Raw genomic sequence first — 15835 nt, forward strand, 5'->3', positions numbered from 1 at the left:
TTATTCATGACTTACAGTCTATGCTTACAGTGCATTCAAACAACACATTTCATCAATGTCCCTTGGGAATTAAACTCCCTTTGCATTCCACTGACAAATCTATTTTGGTTCAGATTACATGAGGTGAATAAATGGTGACAGAATTGTAAATTATTTCAAGTGAAATATTGCCTTAAGTGTTTTTTGTGCTCCTGACAGAAGCATCCCCTCTGAAAATAGTCTGTCAACAAGATTTGATAGACGGGTGTTCTTATGAAAATTTCATATAAGAGAACACTTGGGAATCTTTTTAAAAATTGAACCAATTATGTAATCATTGAGATTGTTGTAGTTAAATTGATTGACTGATTTATGTATTTATGGTTTTTTATGGCCTTGACAGTGTGTATGTACCTATAACATAGGTATTGTCTGTGTAATGTTTTGTTAGCTTTGTCCTGTCTGGGGGACTACGGATAAAAAAAAGCCTTTGGCTAAATCCGGTACAATTCATGAAATGGAAATTTTACGTTAAAAATTGTGCATGGTCCCTTCATAAATAAAAAAAAAGAAATAAAAAAAGTAATTTTTGATTTCTCGCTGACGTTTGATAAACAGATAAAAACTGTGGTTCGGAACTGCTTTTTTTAATTTCAGGATAATAGCCAAATTAAAATCGATTCTCTCAACATGTGATTTTGAAAAAATAATTCATTCTTTTATCTTCTCACGGTTAGATTACTGCAATTCCATTTACCTTGGGATTTGTCATTTGCATATCGCACGTCTCCAGTTAGTTCAAAATGCTGCTGTAAGATTGCTAATGAATGCAAAGACGACAGATCATCATATCACTCCTTTGTTATCCTCATTGAGCTGGTTACCAGTACAATATAGGATTCATTATAAGATTTTTTTATATGTTTTTAAAGCAGTTTATGCTATGGCTCCAGAATACTTTGTGAAGCTCATTAAGCCTTATAAGGTATATATATCACTAAGATCCTCAAATAAGCTCCTGTTAACTATCCCACGAGTAGGTCTGAAATCCAAGGGTGATCGTGCTTTCGCTGTTGCTGGTCCGAGATTATGGAACGACTTACCCTTTTTTGTAAGATCTTCCCCAACATTAAATATTTTTAGGTTTCGTCTAAAGTCTCACTTGTTCTCTCTTGCATTTTAAGTCACTCTTTTAATGGGTGTTGTACTTTTTTATTGTTTATCTTATTTTTTTTGTTCTCGATCATTTGTTACGTAGAGCTGTTTTGATTTAGATCATTTGTAATGAACAGCACTTTGGAGCTACTGTGTAGCAAGGTGCTTTATAAATAAATAAATACAAAATACAAAAATACAACACAGGAGGAAAATGTGCAGCTGCGGCCCACCACATCACATACACACTCTGAGAACGAGTCAGACGAGCCGACGGAATAACAAAGAGGGGAAAAAAGGAAATCCAGCCAGTTAAAAGGAGAATAATTGTAAGAGGCGTCACTCAACATAACGTCAGCATCCTCTAAAATTAAAACCCCTGCACAGAGTGTTAGCAACATGACAAACTAGATTAAGGTGAATCCAATTAAATCACCCTTAAATTCATGAGACAATTAAAAATCAAACACAAATCTGAAAGTAAAGTTTAAACCCAAGTGAATTGAGGTCAACTCGGAAAACCACTGCAAACACACACACATAAAGAACATGCAAGTACAATACAATTAATAAATACATATTTTGCATACAAAACTATATAAGCTTTTTTCCGCCACAGAATGAAAAATAAAAAAGGTAATTGCGACTTTTTATCTCACAATTCTGACTTTTTTTCTCACAATTGCGAGTTAACATCTCGCAATTCTGACTTTATTTCTCATAATTGCGAGATATAAAGTCAGAATTGCGTGATATAAAATCGCAATTGCGTGTTATAAAGTCAGAATTGCGAGATATAAAGTCAGAATTTATTGATATAAAGTCGCAATTGCAGGTTATAAAGTCAGAATTGCGTGAAATAAAGTCGCAATTGCGTGTTGTAAAGTCAGAATTGCGTGATATAAAGTCAGAATTGTGAGATATAAACTCGCAATTGCGAGTTATCAGGCCAATTCTAAGGGGGAAAAAAGACAACTTTTTCCCCCTTAGAATTGGCCTGATAACTCGCAATTGCGAGTTTATATCTCACAATTCTGAGAAAAGATGTCAGAATTTCGAGATATAAACTCGCAATTATGTGTTATAAAGTCAGAATTGCGAGATGTAAACACGCAATTCTGTCTTTTTTTCTCGCAATTGCGACTTTATTTCTCATAATTGCGACTTTATATCTCGCAATTGCGAATTTATTTCTCACAATTCTGACTTCCTATCTCGCAATTGTGAGATAAAAAGTCGCAATTATTATTATTATTTTTTCAGTGGCGGAAACAAGCTTCCATACGAAACTCATGCTATTTTACAAAAAAAAAATTGTCTCATTTTTAAGGCTGAGTCCTCTAGTCTAGGTTCATTAGTCAGACGCATACGTCAAATATGTCTCACTTCAGAAAGGTAACCATTATCAAAATGACCGTTATTCCTTGTGAAGCTTAAATTGTTGTAATTTCTTTATGACTTTGGTATGTAATGGTTACTTTACTGAAATGAGGCAGCCTCATGCGACTGATAAATGAGACCTCCGGAGGACGCATGCCTTCGAAATGAGACACAATGACGACTGGGGTCCTAAATGTCACAGTGCAATAAAATCTTAATGGCTGATAAAGTAGTTTCCATGTTGATTCTGGGGTATAATATAAGGCAGATGTTCTTAATGAGAGTCCCCCAAATATGAGTACAGAATATATTACTAAATAAACATTGTAACGCATATTATGGCAGCTTGAACATAAAAATTACATAAACTGCTACTGATTTATAGAAGTACTGAGTAGGCCTACAGTTAAATAGATCCAATCAAGACAATCCTTCCTTAGGCTCCCACTTAGACATAGATCAATAATAGGATAAAGCAAGACTAGAGTGCTCATCTTTGCATCAGTTAGAGCTGATCAAGTATGTGGTGTGAAACTGGAAGATTCAATATTAGATAGAAAAGAAGCACTAGATGTACTTCATTTAGAAACTGCCCAAGAGCTTTCTACAGAGACACTGAGACCAGAATTGTTGTTCAGTTATTCTCCCATGAATTTTCATCAGAGCATTAATTTAAATGAATTATTTCCAGCTTTTCTTTAGATGGCTTTGTGATGCCAAAGCCATCATGAGAGCAGAGTCAAAGCATGCATCTCGCTGACTGGACAGTCATGTTCAACTTACTGAAAATATTGTGTCAACTTAAAATTTAAAGTTGGTCTGTCCTTTTAACAAACACAACCGATATAAATTGTGGATCCAAATTCATTAAGCTTGTATTAAGTTGAGCATTAACATCACATAATAGTGGAAATTCTGGTAACACTTTACTTGAAGGGGTGTGCATAAGACTAACATGACACCTTCATAATCATGACATGTCATGTTATGAATATGAAGGAAGTTGTATGCATGTTTATGACAACTGTCATTAAGTGTCATTCGCTCAGTTATGACATTTTTAATGCAAATATGACATTGTTTGAAATGTCTTCGTCATGACAACTTGACATTACTAAGACAACACAACCTGTCATAAACATGACATAGCAGATTAATTATCAAACTTAAGATACCACTTAGCTTTATTGGTTAACATTACATTAAACTGTCAGGTGGCTGGTTTTGACATTGGCTGTCATGAAGCCATTATAACTGTTTAATGACAAATTCAATTTGTATCACTGTAGTTGAGGTCAAGAAAAATATTCATGACACAGTTATAATGGCCTTATGACAGCCAATGTCAAAACCAACCACATGACAGTTTAACTTAATTTAATGTCAAGTTGTCATGACAAAGAAACTGACAGGTTATGATGTTATGGTTTATGTCAAGATGTCATAACAAAGACATCTTAAACAATGTCATATTTGCATTCAAAATGTCATTATTGAGCGAAAGACACTTAATGACAGTTGTCATAAATATGCATAAACCCTACTTCATATTCATGACATATGTCATGTCATGGTTATGAAGGTGTCATGTCAGTCTTATGCACACCCCTTCAAGTAAAGTGTTACCGAAATTCTTAATTTGCCTAACTTTGTTAAACAAACTAAAAAGGTAATATAGAGTTAATTCTATACACCAAAACAAGTTGAATATACTTATTGAAAAAGAAGAAACTTCAAAGAGAACAATCACTTTAATGGTGACTAACTTTAACAACGAAAAAACGCTAACGCTAAAAAAAAAGCATACATAAAACTAAACTTTAATTAAAGGTAGGGTAGGCAATTTCTGAGAGGCTGGCAATAGCAAGCTAGCTTTGAAAGCATGAGATCCCCCCCTCCCTTCAGAGCGTCTCCAAAGCCACGCCTCCTCTTAAACACATGAACACGTACAGCAGAGAGCGAACAAAAGAGTCACGAGAGACGGCGTTAAACTACCTCATGTGTCAAAGCACATATCATTACAATTAGGGCTGCACGATTTGAGGAAAATGTCATATTGCGATAAATGAGGTCAATATTGCGATTGCGATATGCGATTGCGATATAATAAACAAATGGCTTCATGAGTCAACTTGCTTGGTTCTAAAGTAAAATGCACACACAGATTAGTGATCATTCTGTGTAATGTGTATTTCTTAACTCAAACTAGCAACAACAACTAAATGATTGATAACACCTATAATGATAAATAAACCATTGATGTCTGGATAAAAATGACGACACCCCCCACATTTTAAACGTTAATTATAGCCATCCAACATTACAGTGATTCCATCAATACAATTGAAAGCTATCAACTTTTAAAATATTTATTAGGCTAAAAAAAAAAAAACAGCTTTTAAATTAAGTGAACTTCAAACAATCCTCACATAAACCCATAATAAATGCCATATTTACCTGTGCCCTTCCTGTCTCAACAGGTAGGATTGAGGATTTATATACAAATTTTTTATACAGAAATTGAATAAAGTTATCAAACAGTCTGCGCTGCATGAATTATAAATTATATATAGACTAATCCTTATTAAAGCTACAAAACTTCTTTAGTCAAGAGCAGTGAGTAATTTTCTGTTCCCTTTGTTCTTTGATTAACTTTACTGACGGAACGCTTTATTCGCTGCTGGCCCTTTAAGAGCAGCCGTTGCCGAGACGCGTATCTCACACGCGCCTCATTCTCTCACAAGCACAACTCTTTTCGTCCATCATAAGACTGCTCTTATGTTATGAAGATAATCGACAAAACGACATTTTGGCATAATTGTGTGTGTTATTGTTCGTTCAAGCTTGAAAGAGATCTGTATTCTGGCACGCGGTCTGTGCATGCGCATTATACTGGCGCGCGTTTTTCTGTGCGTCACATTCAGACCAAGAACTACTGTATGTTTATTGGTTGAGTAGATGATAGTTTCAACCAATCTGGGCATGGGAGTGGGACTAAGCATCAACAATCATTCATAATTGGCTCAGAGGAACAAACCGCACGGGTTTCTTTGACGAATCAATGCTGATCAAAACTTGATGACGCAATCACATTCACTACGGAGCTTCTGAATGTCCAAACGCGATTAACCCGATATCACAGAAAAGCCGCGAATCTCCTCTTTATGGGACTTTTTAAAGCATACGGATTGGAGTAGCGTTTCAAAAGTTATTTAACATTTAAGAACAACAGTTATTTTTTGCCGCCGGCGGCCGTATAGCTCTTTAAGGGTTAAAGAGCGCTGATCTGTACCACCTGACTGCTGCAGATTCATTTCAGCGTTGATAGTGTTGCAATAGAAAAGCATAAATCCAAGTCTGAGGACGTGAACAGCTCCGGGTAGAACGTCACGGGTTGCCATCTCGTGATTACGGTTAAGACATGGCGTGAACGCAGCATAAGCTCATCGTTTTGGTTCAGGAGGAACTGTAAAAGGTGCTGATGTTTGTTTGTGGCGCTCGGTGACTGTTTGTCTACAAGGGTTGTAACAAATTATTATTATTAATTCATTAATATTAACTATGCATAGCCTCAGGGATCACACTGATGACGTATGATGTCTGCGTGGAGGTATAGAAATGCATACGTTAACAGGCAGGTACAATTATTTGGTCCTGAGACTTCCACAGAAGATATCCAGTATGTACATTTTTTAAAAGCTACAATATGTAATTTTTCGCCGCCAGAGTTTGCATTTACAAAACAATAACAAAGGCGAAGCTTGATGATCGTATGAAGGAGAGTGGAACGATGGGAGATGTCGTTATCACCATTCAGAGATGTATGGTATAATTCGTATAATTCACGAATCATGTTGACGGATGAGGTAATAAATTACTTTTTGTATTACTTGTACGTTTGATCACACTATTTTATGTCATTGTAATGAATTAGCTGCAAGGAACGTGAAATGTAATGCTATATTAGCCTGTTACTGATATGCGACTACCGTATTTTCCGCACTATACGGCGCACCGGATTATAAGGCGCACCTTCAATAAATGACCTATTTTAGAACATTTTTCATATATAGGGCGCACCGGATTATAAGGCGCATAAGATACTGCAGTCAAACGTTTGACTGGGTTTGCGTTATGCATCCACTAGATGTCAACAAATGTCAACAAAACAGTCAGATAAAGTCAAACTTTATTAAGCTTTCTGACAACTCCGTTCACTCCCATGGTAACGTTGTTCAAACGTTAAAGGAAAACTCCGGTCAATTTTAACATTGAGCTCACTTTTTTGTAAATTTGGAGTGCTGTCAGTACAGATAACAACGACAAAAACCGGTGTTGCCTACACCGTGTTATCCTCTTTTTAAAATTTGCACCCTGTTGACTTAGACGGGACACGTTTTAAACCTGCTTTTAGCCTCTTAACAACCTTAATGTGTCATTACAAGTGCACAGCCATGTGAGTGAACACGGTGAATCTGACTCCAGTAAATGTGAAAGATATGAATAAAAATGATGTTTATTCAGCCAGCTCACATACCCGTATTTTCTTCCTGTTTTCGGTCGAAGTCCACAGTAGGCGATTGTCGAGTGCGCGCGATCATTGGTAACTAAGCAACAGTGGAGACTCAGACTGTCAGCCGAGAGCCGATGACGCATGACGGTGCTGTGTGGTGTTGTGAGAATATCAGCTCAAATGGATAGTTCATCCGGATCAGATGTTGAACACACGGAGGAGGTTTGATCGCGCGCAGCGCGAACTCGACAATCAACTACTGTGGACTTCGGCCGAAAACAGGAAGTAAATACGGGTGTGTGTGAGCTGGCTGAATAAAGAGATTATTCCTGCCTTCGTGAAAGCTCGGATCACAGTTGAGACTGATATATCAGCCCAGGCATCCACGATCCATTGGTAGATAGTGGCGTAAGTCGCCCGGCGCTGTCTCTCCGTCTTGGTGAGCGTGTGTTCCCCATCCATATATAAGGCGCTCCGCATTATAAGGCGCACTGTCGTTTTTTGAGAAAATTAAAGGCTTTTAAGTGCGCCTTATAGTGCGGAAAATACGGTATTTGTCAAATGATTTGGTGGGTTATTTGCAAGTATTGGCTAAATATTGTTGTGCAACACATACTGTATTTAATTTCACTGCAATAGACTTGGTCAACAGACTTGATAAAAAGTGTTACTGAATACAAACAAAGTGCAATATAACTGTATGTGTCAAATATATTTGCTTACCGGTCTATTAAAACACATGCTAGATCAGAGTCTCTGTCAAGTCCAAGTTTGTCACGAAGCGCTCTCCATCCTGAAAATGCCATGCCGATATTGTTTTATTTCTCTGTTTTTCCCAAAGCCTGCTTGCCTCAGTTGATCTACGTTTACGTTTTTGTCATTTTGCCATTGAAACGGCCGCTAATGACGAGGTATCTATGTATATATGGTTTCTACAAGCGGAAACCGAGTATAGTGCGGATATTGCGTCATTGATAGGCGACAATGACAAGGGAGGTGCCATTATTTAAAACTGGAATTTCTCTGGATATACAAATCCTTGGGAACTTTTGGGATAATGTAAATACACAACTGCATGAAATACATCACACTGTGAAAGTGTTTTTTTTATATATTTTATTACAAAAATCTTACATATTGTACCTTTAATATTTAGAGCACTTCTATATTGATTAGTATCAGGATGCGAAAAGAGCTTCAACCAGTATAACAAAAAGTGTTTATGAAAAACATTGCCTACCCTACCTTTAAGTGTGAATAGGTAAATCTAAATCATCTTTATTTATATAGTGCTTTTTGCAATACAGATTGTTTCAAAGCAGCTAATGATCAATGATGCAAACAATTCTGCTGTAAAGCAGCTCTAAAACGACAATAGTGTCATTGTTCAGCTTAAGTCATTTCAGTGATGATTTAGTTTGGTTCAAGAACAGTGTAAAGTGCCTCAATTATTAATTACTTAATTATTATTAATTCTGAATAACAAATAGTTGTCATCATGCTTTGACCAAAAATACAGATTCTTCAAGTGAAATGATGACCTACTACATTTGACTAAATGTGGGGTATACAAAAGATTAAAACATTCATTGTTGGATATTACTACTTCACATTGTTAAAAACTGTGAGCTGTATGCAGTATACACAGTGTGCAGTATTTGTATAAGAGTTTCAGCTGTTCATATCTTCATATTCATATCTCCCTCTAGTGGTTTACTGTGATTCTGGCGATCTCCTTTGAGGCCATTTAAATGTATAATTTCAGGGCTATTTTTCATTACTATTGCACAAGCAGGTTGCATCTGTACAGTAAACAAAAAAGAGCAAACACACAAACTGAACCAGCATGCAAAGAAACATGGAAATAAACAAAAGCTTTGTTTCTGGGTTTGAAAACCATGGTTTTGATTATCTCTGAAGGATTAAATCCACAGGATTATCCCTATTTCCTTCTACTGGGCTGCCAGAAGATTAGGAATATGGCTGGAAAACATAAATGCATCACTGCCCATTGGCTTTAGCTCAGTTGATGGCATTGCATCGAGAACACCTATAACATTTTAGTCCTGACTTTAAAGAGACGGTGAACATATTCGAGTTAACACGACGACTCAAGTGCACTGCTCTTAAAGGGATAGTTCACTCAAAAATAAACATTCTGTAATCATTTACTCACTCGTGTTCCAAATCCATATGACTTTCGTTAATCTTCACAAAGGAAGATATTTTTTAAAGGTGCAATGTGTAATAATTTTGAGTATCTATTAACAGAAATGCAATATGACATCCATAACTATGTTTTCAGAGGTGTATAAAGAACTTACTTAATAAACCGTAATGTTTTTATTACCTTAGAATGAGACATTTATATCTACATAACCGCGGGCACCCCCTTCTATGAACGTCGACATATTGTGACGTCATGTTTCTACAGTAGCCGAACGCGAACAAACAGAGCTACAGAGCGCGTTTCGTTCATACCTTGAAAGAGAAGCCGCAGAAACCTAGAAGCTAGCCATAGACACCGTGAGTAGTGACTTTTCCCTTGTCAGTGGTGTAAAATATGTAGTTGGACTGTTTCATGTAACTTAGTTCTTCTCCCTCGCAGTGTTATGGCTTTGCTATGTGGGGATAAATGTGCTGGTTACGTTCGTGAGACAGCTGATTAGTACTCTTGTCATTGACCGTAAAACAGTAACGTTACAGGAATCACCAACCCGTCGATCGCGGTCGACAAGTCGATCTTGGAAGCATTTTAAGTCGATCGCGAAGAGTTTTCAAAATCAGAGAAAAAAGCCTATTGAGTGTAGTAAATGGTGTCTAGTAGGGGTGGAACGGTACATGTATTCGTATTGAACCGAAACGGTACGGGCGTCACGGTTCGGTGCACGAATTTGCACGCAGAATACACGGTACAAATTAAAAAAACCTCTTAAATAGCGATGAATTTCGCTCTATTCGCTTTTGGTGTGACTGTGAACGCAGCAATGAACAGGCTGCGATCAAGATTGCAATGCAGGAGTGTGTGTGTGTGTCTGTGTGCGCGAGAGAGAGAGAGAGAGAGAGAGAGAGAGAGAGAGAGAGAGAGAGAGAGAGAGAGAGAGAGAGAGAGGCGCGATGAACAGTGTGTGTGTGTGCGAGAGAGAGAGAGGCGCGATCGAACAGTGTGTGTGTGTGTGTGTGTGCGCGCGCGTGCGAGAGAGAGAGGCGCGGTGTGTGTGTGTGTGTTCGCGCGCGCGAGAGAGAGAGGCGCGGGCGCGAATCGCGCGATGAACAGTGTGTGTGTGTGTGTGTGTGTGCGCGCGCGTGCGAGAGAGAGAGAGAGAGGCGCGGGCGCGAATCGCGCGATGAACAGTGTGTGTGTGTGTGTGTGTGTGTGTGTGTGTGTGTGTGTGTGTGTGAGTGTGTGTGAGAGAGGCACGGGCGATCGAACAGTGGAAACGTAAAAACATACTCCGTCATTTTTTTCATACAGGACATCATTAAAACTGCAAATTGTTTACTTATATTTGTGTACACTCGCAATAAAACACAACATTGTGCTTTTGTCACACTCTAAACTCTTGTCAAACTGTAACCTACACCTGTTAACAAAAGTTTTTATGGTAGTATTATTTTATACGGAAATCAATTATTTATAATTCAGATGAGAATAAAGTTAGTTAATTAAAATGAAGGAAAACAAATATCTTGATCTGAAATAGCAAATTAATTTTAAATTCATTCAGGTACAATTACCAAACATATCTCAAGGTCTTTTCGTCTTTTTAATAATTTAATTAATAAACTAATTATATAAAACTACTGTCAGTGCACTACAAATAAACTGGTTCTATGCCTTTATTAATAAAACTTATTTAAAAAAATACAAGGCTTAAGACATTTATAAAAATGCCTTCTGCATTTTTGCTTTGCTTTTCACTCCCTTGTACCGAAATCGTACCGAACCGTGATGTCTGAACCGAGGTATGAACCGAACCGTGACTTCTGTGTACCGTTCCACCCCTAGTGTCTAGGGGATGCGGAGGCGCGCGGGCTGTTACAATCACGTCATTTTTGCCTCGCGCACCTTTGGGCTCATATCATGCGGACGCGTCGAGTTTAAACAAGGCTTAACGCTTTAACCAGCTCAGCCACAGTAAAAGCTCATATTAGCCAGCTAAACTTTTACTACCCTGTTAGAAAACATATATAGTTGCATATTTTCATGTGGTTCTTCTCCCTCGCTGTATTATGGGTTTGCTATGTGGGGAGAAATGTGCTAGTTACGTTTGTGAGACAATCAGCTGATTACTATTATTATATTATATATTAAGACCCTTGATCCTCACCTGACTATGGCTTTGTAAACTTTATTCATGATGTGGTTTATAATGGACTGTGGTACAGAAATAGTGACAATGTTACACACTCTTGGCTTACTCTGGCTATTCTCTGCTGTCTCCAGACGACAATATGTTTGTCCCATTTTAGCCACCGTAGCTTCTTCGAAAGGGAGGGGTGAGCAGTGGGCTGAGCCCTTAGTGCAAACTCGCAACCGAACCGCTAGATGTCGCTAAAAATCACACACTGCACCTTTAATGAAATTAAAGATGGATTTCTGTTCCCCCATTGAAAGTTTATTCCCCCCAAACTTTGATGCTTCAATACATTCATAAAGAAATCGTAAAATAAATCCATATGAATTAGGCAGTTTAATCCAAGTCTTCTGAAGAGACATGGCATCTTAATGGTCCGTGTATCTTCTGGTAATTTGATTTTTGTTTTAGAAAGAGAATTTTAAAAATGAAAAAGGACCGTTGTTTTAATTGTCATCTAATACTCCATAATCAAATGACGGAAAAATAAGCCGTTTCCACTTTTTTTCCTGATGCACGGAAGTGAAAGTCAAGAAGAAACTAAAACAGAAAAATGCTTTTATTTTGTAATGTTTGAATGCTGAACCACAGAGCCATTACGTCACAGCAATTTCAGGCCAGCGCCAGGCCAGCTGTTTATGCAGTCTAAAGAGTTGCGCTAAACGCAGTGGCCATCTGTAGAGCATTATTTGTCAAGTGTAATATTACAAATACATATAGCGTAATATGTTTTTATTTCGCGCGGATATAATCAACAGCAGCTATTTCTATGAATGCAACGTGCGGCACAGTTGCTGATTCGCGCTGATAAGTCGTTCATACTGCGCGGCGGTTTGTCTCATTTCAAGAATGATTATTTATAAGAACAACATAGTCTTGTGATCTGTGGATAAACAATTTCTACAAAATGAAATGATGATGGCAAGGATAGCTATTAAACCGAGCCGTAGGCTTATAATGCTTGGTGTGTCTTTAGTGCTCCATACACTTAGGTGCTATAGCTCCGAGTCCAGCTAGTCAACATACATGCATTCAAAAGAGCAGTTTGGAGTGCCCTCTATCATTACACAGATGAACAGCAATAATATTCTATACTAGCTTCCACACACACACACAAAAAACTCTATGATCCCATTAAAAGATGATGTTGTTTTTAGACTTTTGAAAATAGCATTAATGCAAGCATGTTTGTCACCCTCTGCGAGTTGTGTGGAGAATAGACATAGAGCATAGATGCCTCATTGGTGGCTTTCTATGGGCTGCCATACGTAAGCCGTCCGCCACATTGGAATGGTCAAAAGACCTGTCCGAGAGGATTCAACTACAGGTTGACTCAGCGTATGCAACCGTAGTCAGGGTCCGAAATTAACTTTTTGGCTCACCTGCCATGAAAAAATGATAAAGATGAAAAAATCCACCAGCCAAGCATATTTTTTACCGGCCAAAATAATAAACAGCCTTTTTGTGTCACATATACATTAATTTATATATAGGCTATATTTAAACATTTTTTTCATTATATTTCTGGTCTATTATTTTCCATTCTTACTTTTATTTACACACATATTACACAATTTACACACATTAACATTTTTGTGGTGGTGCCTATGAAAATAGTTCTGTACACGTGAAATTTATTAATTGTACATTTAATAAAATGTTTGCAATAATAATATATTATAATTATTTCAAAAAAATATTTAGTTTTAAACTAACTATTTTTTTACTCCATTTACTCTGACTGATCCGATCAGTAACTGTTAAGGACTGGAAAAATCAGTTGTTTTAACCATTCATTAAAATGAATCGGTTCAAAGGAGTCATTGGTTCGCGAATTGGACGTGTCATTATCGGATGTGTTCGCGTTGTGTGATAATCCCACAACTCCGTCATGTCCGTAGCCATCATGGCAGATATTTTATAACGATACAAAATGCAATTGTAATAAACATTTTATTACATTACTGTTTTGGTATGAACATTCACCCGCCAGTGTGGCGGATAGCCTTTTGAGATTTACTCGCCAAACGGAAAATCTACCCGCATTTGGCGCTTGGCGGGTGTTAATTTCGGACCATGACCGTAGTTAGATGTATGTGTGAAAGGTTATCCCATTTCTTCGGGAACTTAATTCTACACAATGTTGTGGCTTCATTGATTCTTATCGTGAGCGATGACGCTGACCGTTCCAAGATGGCGGTCGAATGTAGTGTCTATGTATTCATATCTATGGTGAGGAGTACCTGAAGTCTGGGATCCCTGTGGACGTGCTGATTCCAGCTCCTGAATGCACCACCATGTACTGCGACTCCTTGATCCACTGGGCCAGTGTCTCCACTTTAGTCTTCAACTCCTCTGGGCTGTCAAACACCTGCAAACACACACACACACTGATCAGAGACAGTGACCAGCTCTGCTGTAACATCTAGTGAGTGGTGTCACATATACAAAATGTAGATAGACTGCTTTAAATATTTATTTTTTCATATGATATAGTGCACTATTATACTGTAGGCCTGCTTTTTAATTGACTTAGCCGTTTACACCAAGAAGGTTAACTATATTAGCGTCCACAACAGAGGACGATAATCGTTCTGTTTATTCTAAGCGCGTGCTCGTCTGCCGCTTTAAATGCTCGAGCTCGTTACAGCAGGATGTATTCTGATTGGCTGTCAAAGTTTTTATTATTTATCATCTGGATAAAATCGTTCTGAAAGTGATTCCAACGATCTCGTTTCTCTGTGCCATTATCGTTATAGCTGTCGTGAGAACGATTTTAGAACTAACTTAACGTTATATCTTTTTCGATATCGTCATTGGTGTGAACGGGCCTTTAATCTTTATTGACATGTGTAAACATGCATTTAGAAAAAGTATGCATAAGTTATATGAGCTATAATCGAATTATCTATATTATATATAAATTATATATATATATTTTATTATTATATAATATAATTTACACTTGACTTGACATTAACGCGCTATGTTGCTTGGCAACGATAAACAGCAGTACTGTCGGGCTAGCGAACTGTTACCTCGTAATTATTAAAAGCAAAATCTATTATTCATTGACCACAGGTGACTTTTATCATATTAATACAGTTTGCACTTCACTGTGGCAAAATAAAATGAACACACGAGCTCTCATTTCTTTCTTTACTATTACCATGTGAATTAATTCACGAACTGCTGAATGTTTTTGTTCAGTATTATTTGGTAACGTTAACTATGAAGTTATGAAGCATACAATGGTCCTACCCACGTGTGTCTGAAAAAGCTTTCAGTGCAGAAAAATAGTACATTTCAGAAAGCAAACAACAAATTTGACGCTAATGTGCACTAAATGAAGCTAATTCTAGCTAGCCGGCTAATAGCTACAAATGTAAAGATCACCTCCGGGAGGCCGCAGATGCCTTTATCCGCATATGGAGAAAGTCCCGCGGCGTAATTCACCGACATGGCTAACTTTCTTATTAAAAGGTAAGTTAAAATGTGTCGGTAAAAGCAAGAGTTTACTGTCCTTCCGTTCAATCGGTTTTGTGTGTTGGTCCTCCGTGTGACGTCACGAATGTGTGTGTTCTGCGTGGAGTGCTGCTGTGCACATGCTGGATTACGTCAGTGAGATTGTGTGCAGGTAATAGACCTAAAAGAGCCTTGTTCCAAATATATGTTGATTTGTGATTTCATATAAGGGGCTTTTTTTTTTTTTTTTAAGATTATATTGTTTAGAAAACGGCTCCTTTGTCCCTAGTTGATAGGTTATCTAAAAATTAAGTCTTAGTCATAAAATGTATACCCTGCTAAACAGCATTTCAAATGTAATGACTTCTTAACAGATGCCATGAAACTGCTGGTCAGTTGATTTGTTATTGCCAATTTGTATGATTTCACTGGATTGTCTGTGACTAAACAAGTGTATAGGCCTATATATATATATGATAAACTTTATGATTCTGTTGGGTAGATCATATCTTTAAACACTAATAAAAATGATCTACAGTTGTTTTATTAATAATACTGTCTGTCAGTGTCATCCATCCATCCTGTCTGTCTGTCTGTCTATCTATCTATCTGTCCATCTATCTATCTAGTCTATCTATCTAGTCTATCTATCTAGTCTATCTATCTATCTATCTATCTATCTATCTATCTATCTATCTATCTATCTATCTATCTATCTATCTATCTATCTATCTATCTATCTATCTATCTATCTATCTATCTATCTTTTTGATTATTTTAATTTATTTATTCTATAACCTGTTTTAATTATTGTTATTTCTTTTTATTTTTTTTATTTCTTCTATGTAAAGCATTTTGAATTACCATTGTGTTTGAAATGTGCTGTATAAATAAACTTGCCTTGCCTTGCCTTGCCTATCTATCTATCTATCTATCTATCTATCTATCTATCTATCTATCTATCTATCTATCTATCTATCTATCT

General features: G+C 37.1%; 1 protein-coding gene across 2 annotated transcripts in view; it reads right to left on the minus strand.

Moving 5' to 3' along the window:
* Nucleotides 1-14960, minus strand: part of sirt6 (sirtuin 6) — a 41202-nt gene extending 26242 nt beyond the window's left edge. For both annotated transcript variants that reach the window (XM_056271646.1, XM_056271645.1), the window contains exons 1-2: nucleotides 14782-14960; nucleotides 13629-13756 (exon numbers count right to left, since the gene is read on the minus strand). In XM_056271646.1, the coding sequence (XP_056127621.1) occupies nucleotides 13629-13756; nucleotides 14782-14847 (194 nt within the window). In that variant the 5' untranslated portion in view covers nucleotides 14848-14960. The remainder of the gene's footprint in view (nucleotides 1-13628; nucleotides 13757-14781) is intronic.
* Between the last annotated feature and the right edge of the window lie 875 nt (nucleotides 14961-15835).

Source organism: Rhinichthys klamathensis, unplaced genomic scaffold (assembly GCF_029890125.1).
Source record: "Rhinichthys klamathensis goyatoka isolate OS25496 unplaced genomic scaffold, OSU_Roscu_1.1 h1tg000323l_1, whole genome shotgun sequence".
Taxonomy (NCBI): Eukaryota; Metazoa; Chordata; class Actinopteri; order Cypriniformes; family Leuciscidae; genus Rhinichthys; species Rhinichthys klamathensis.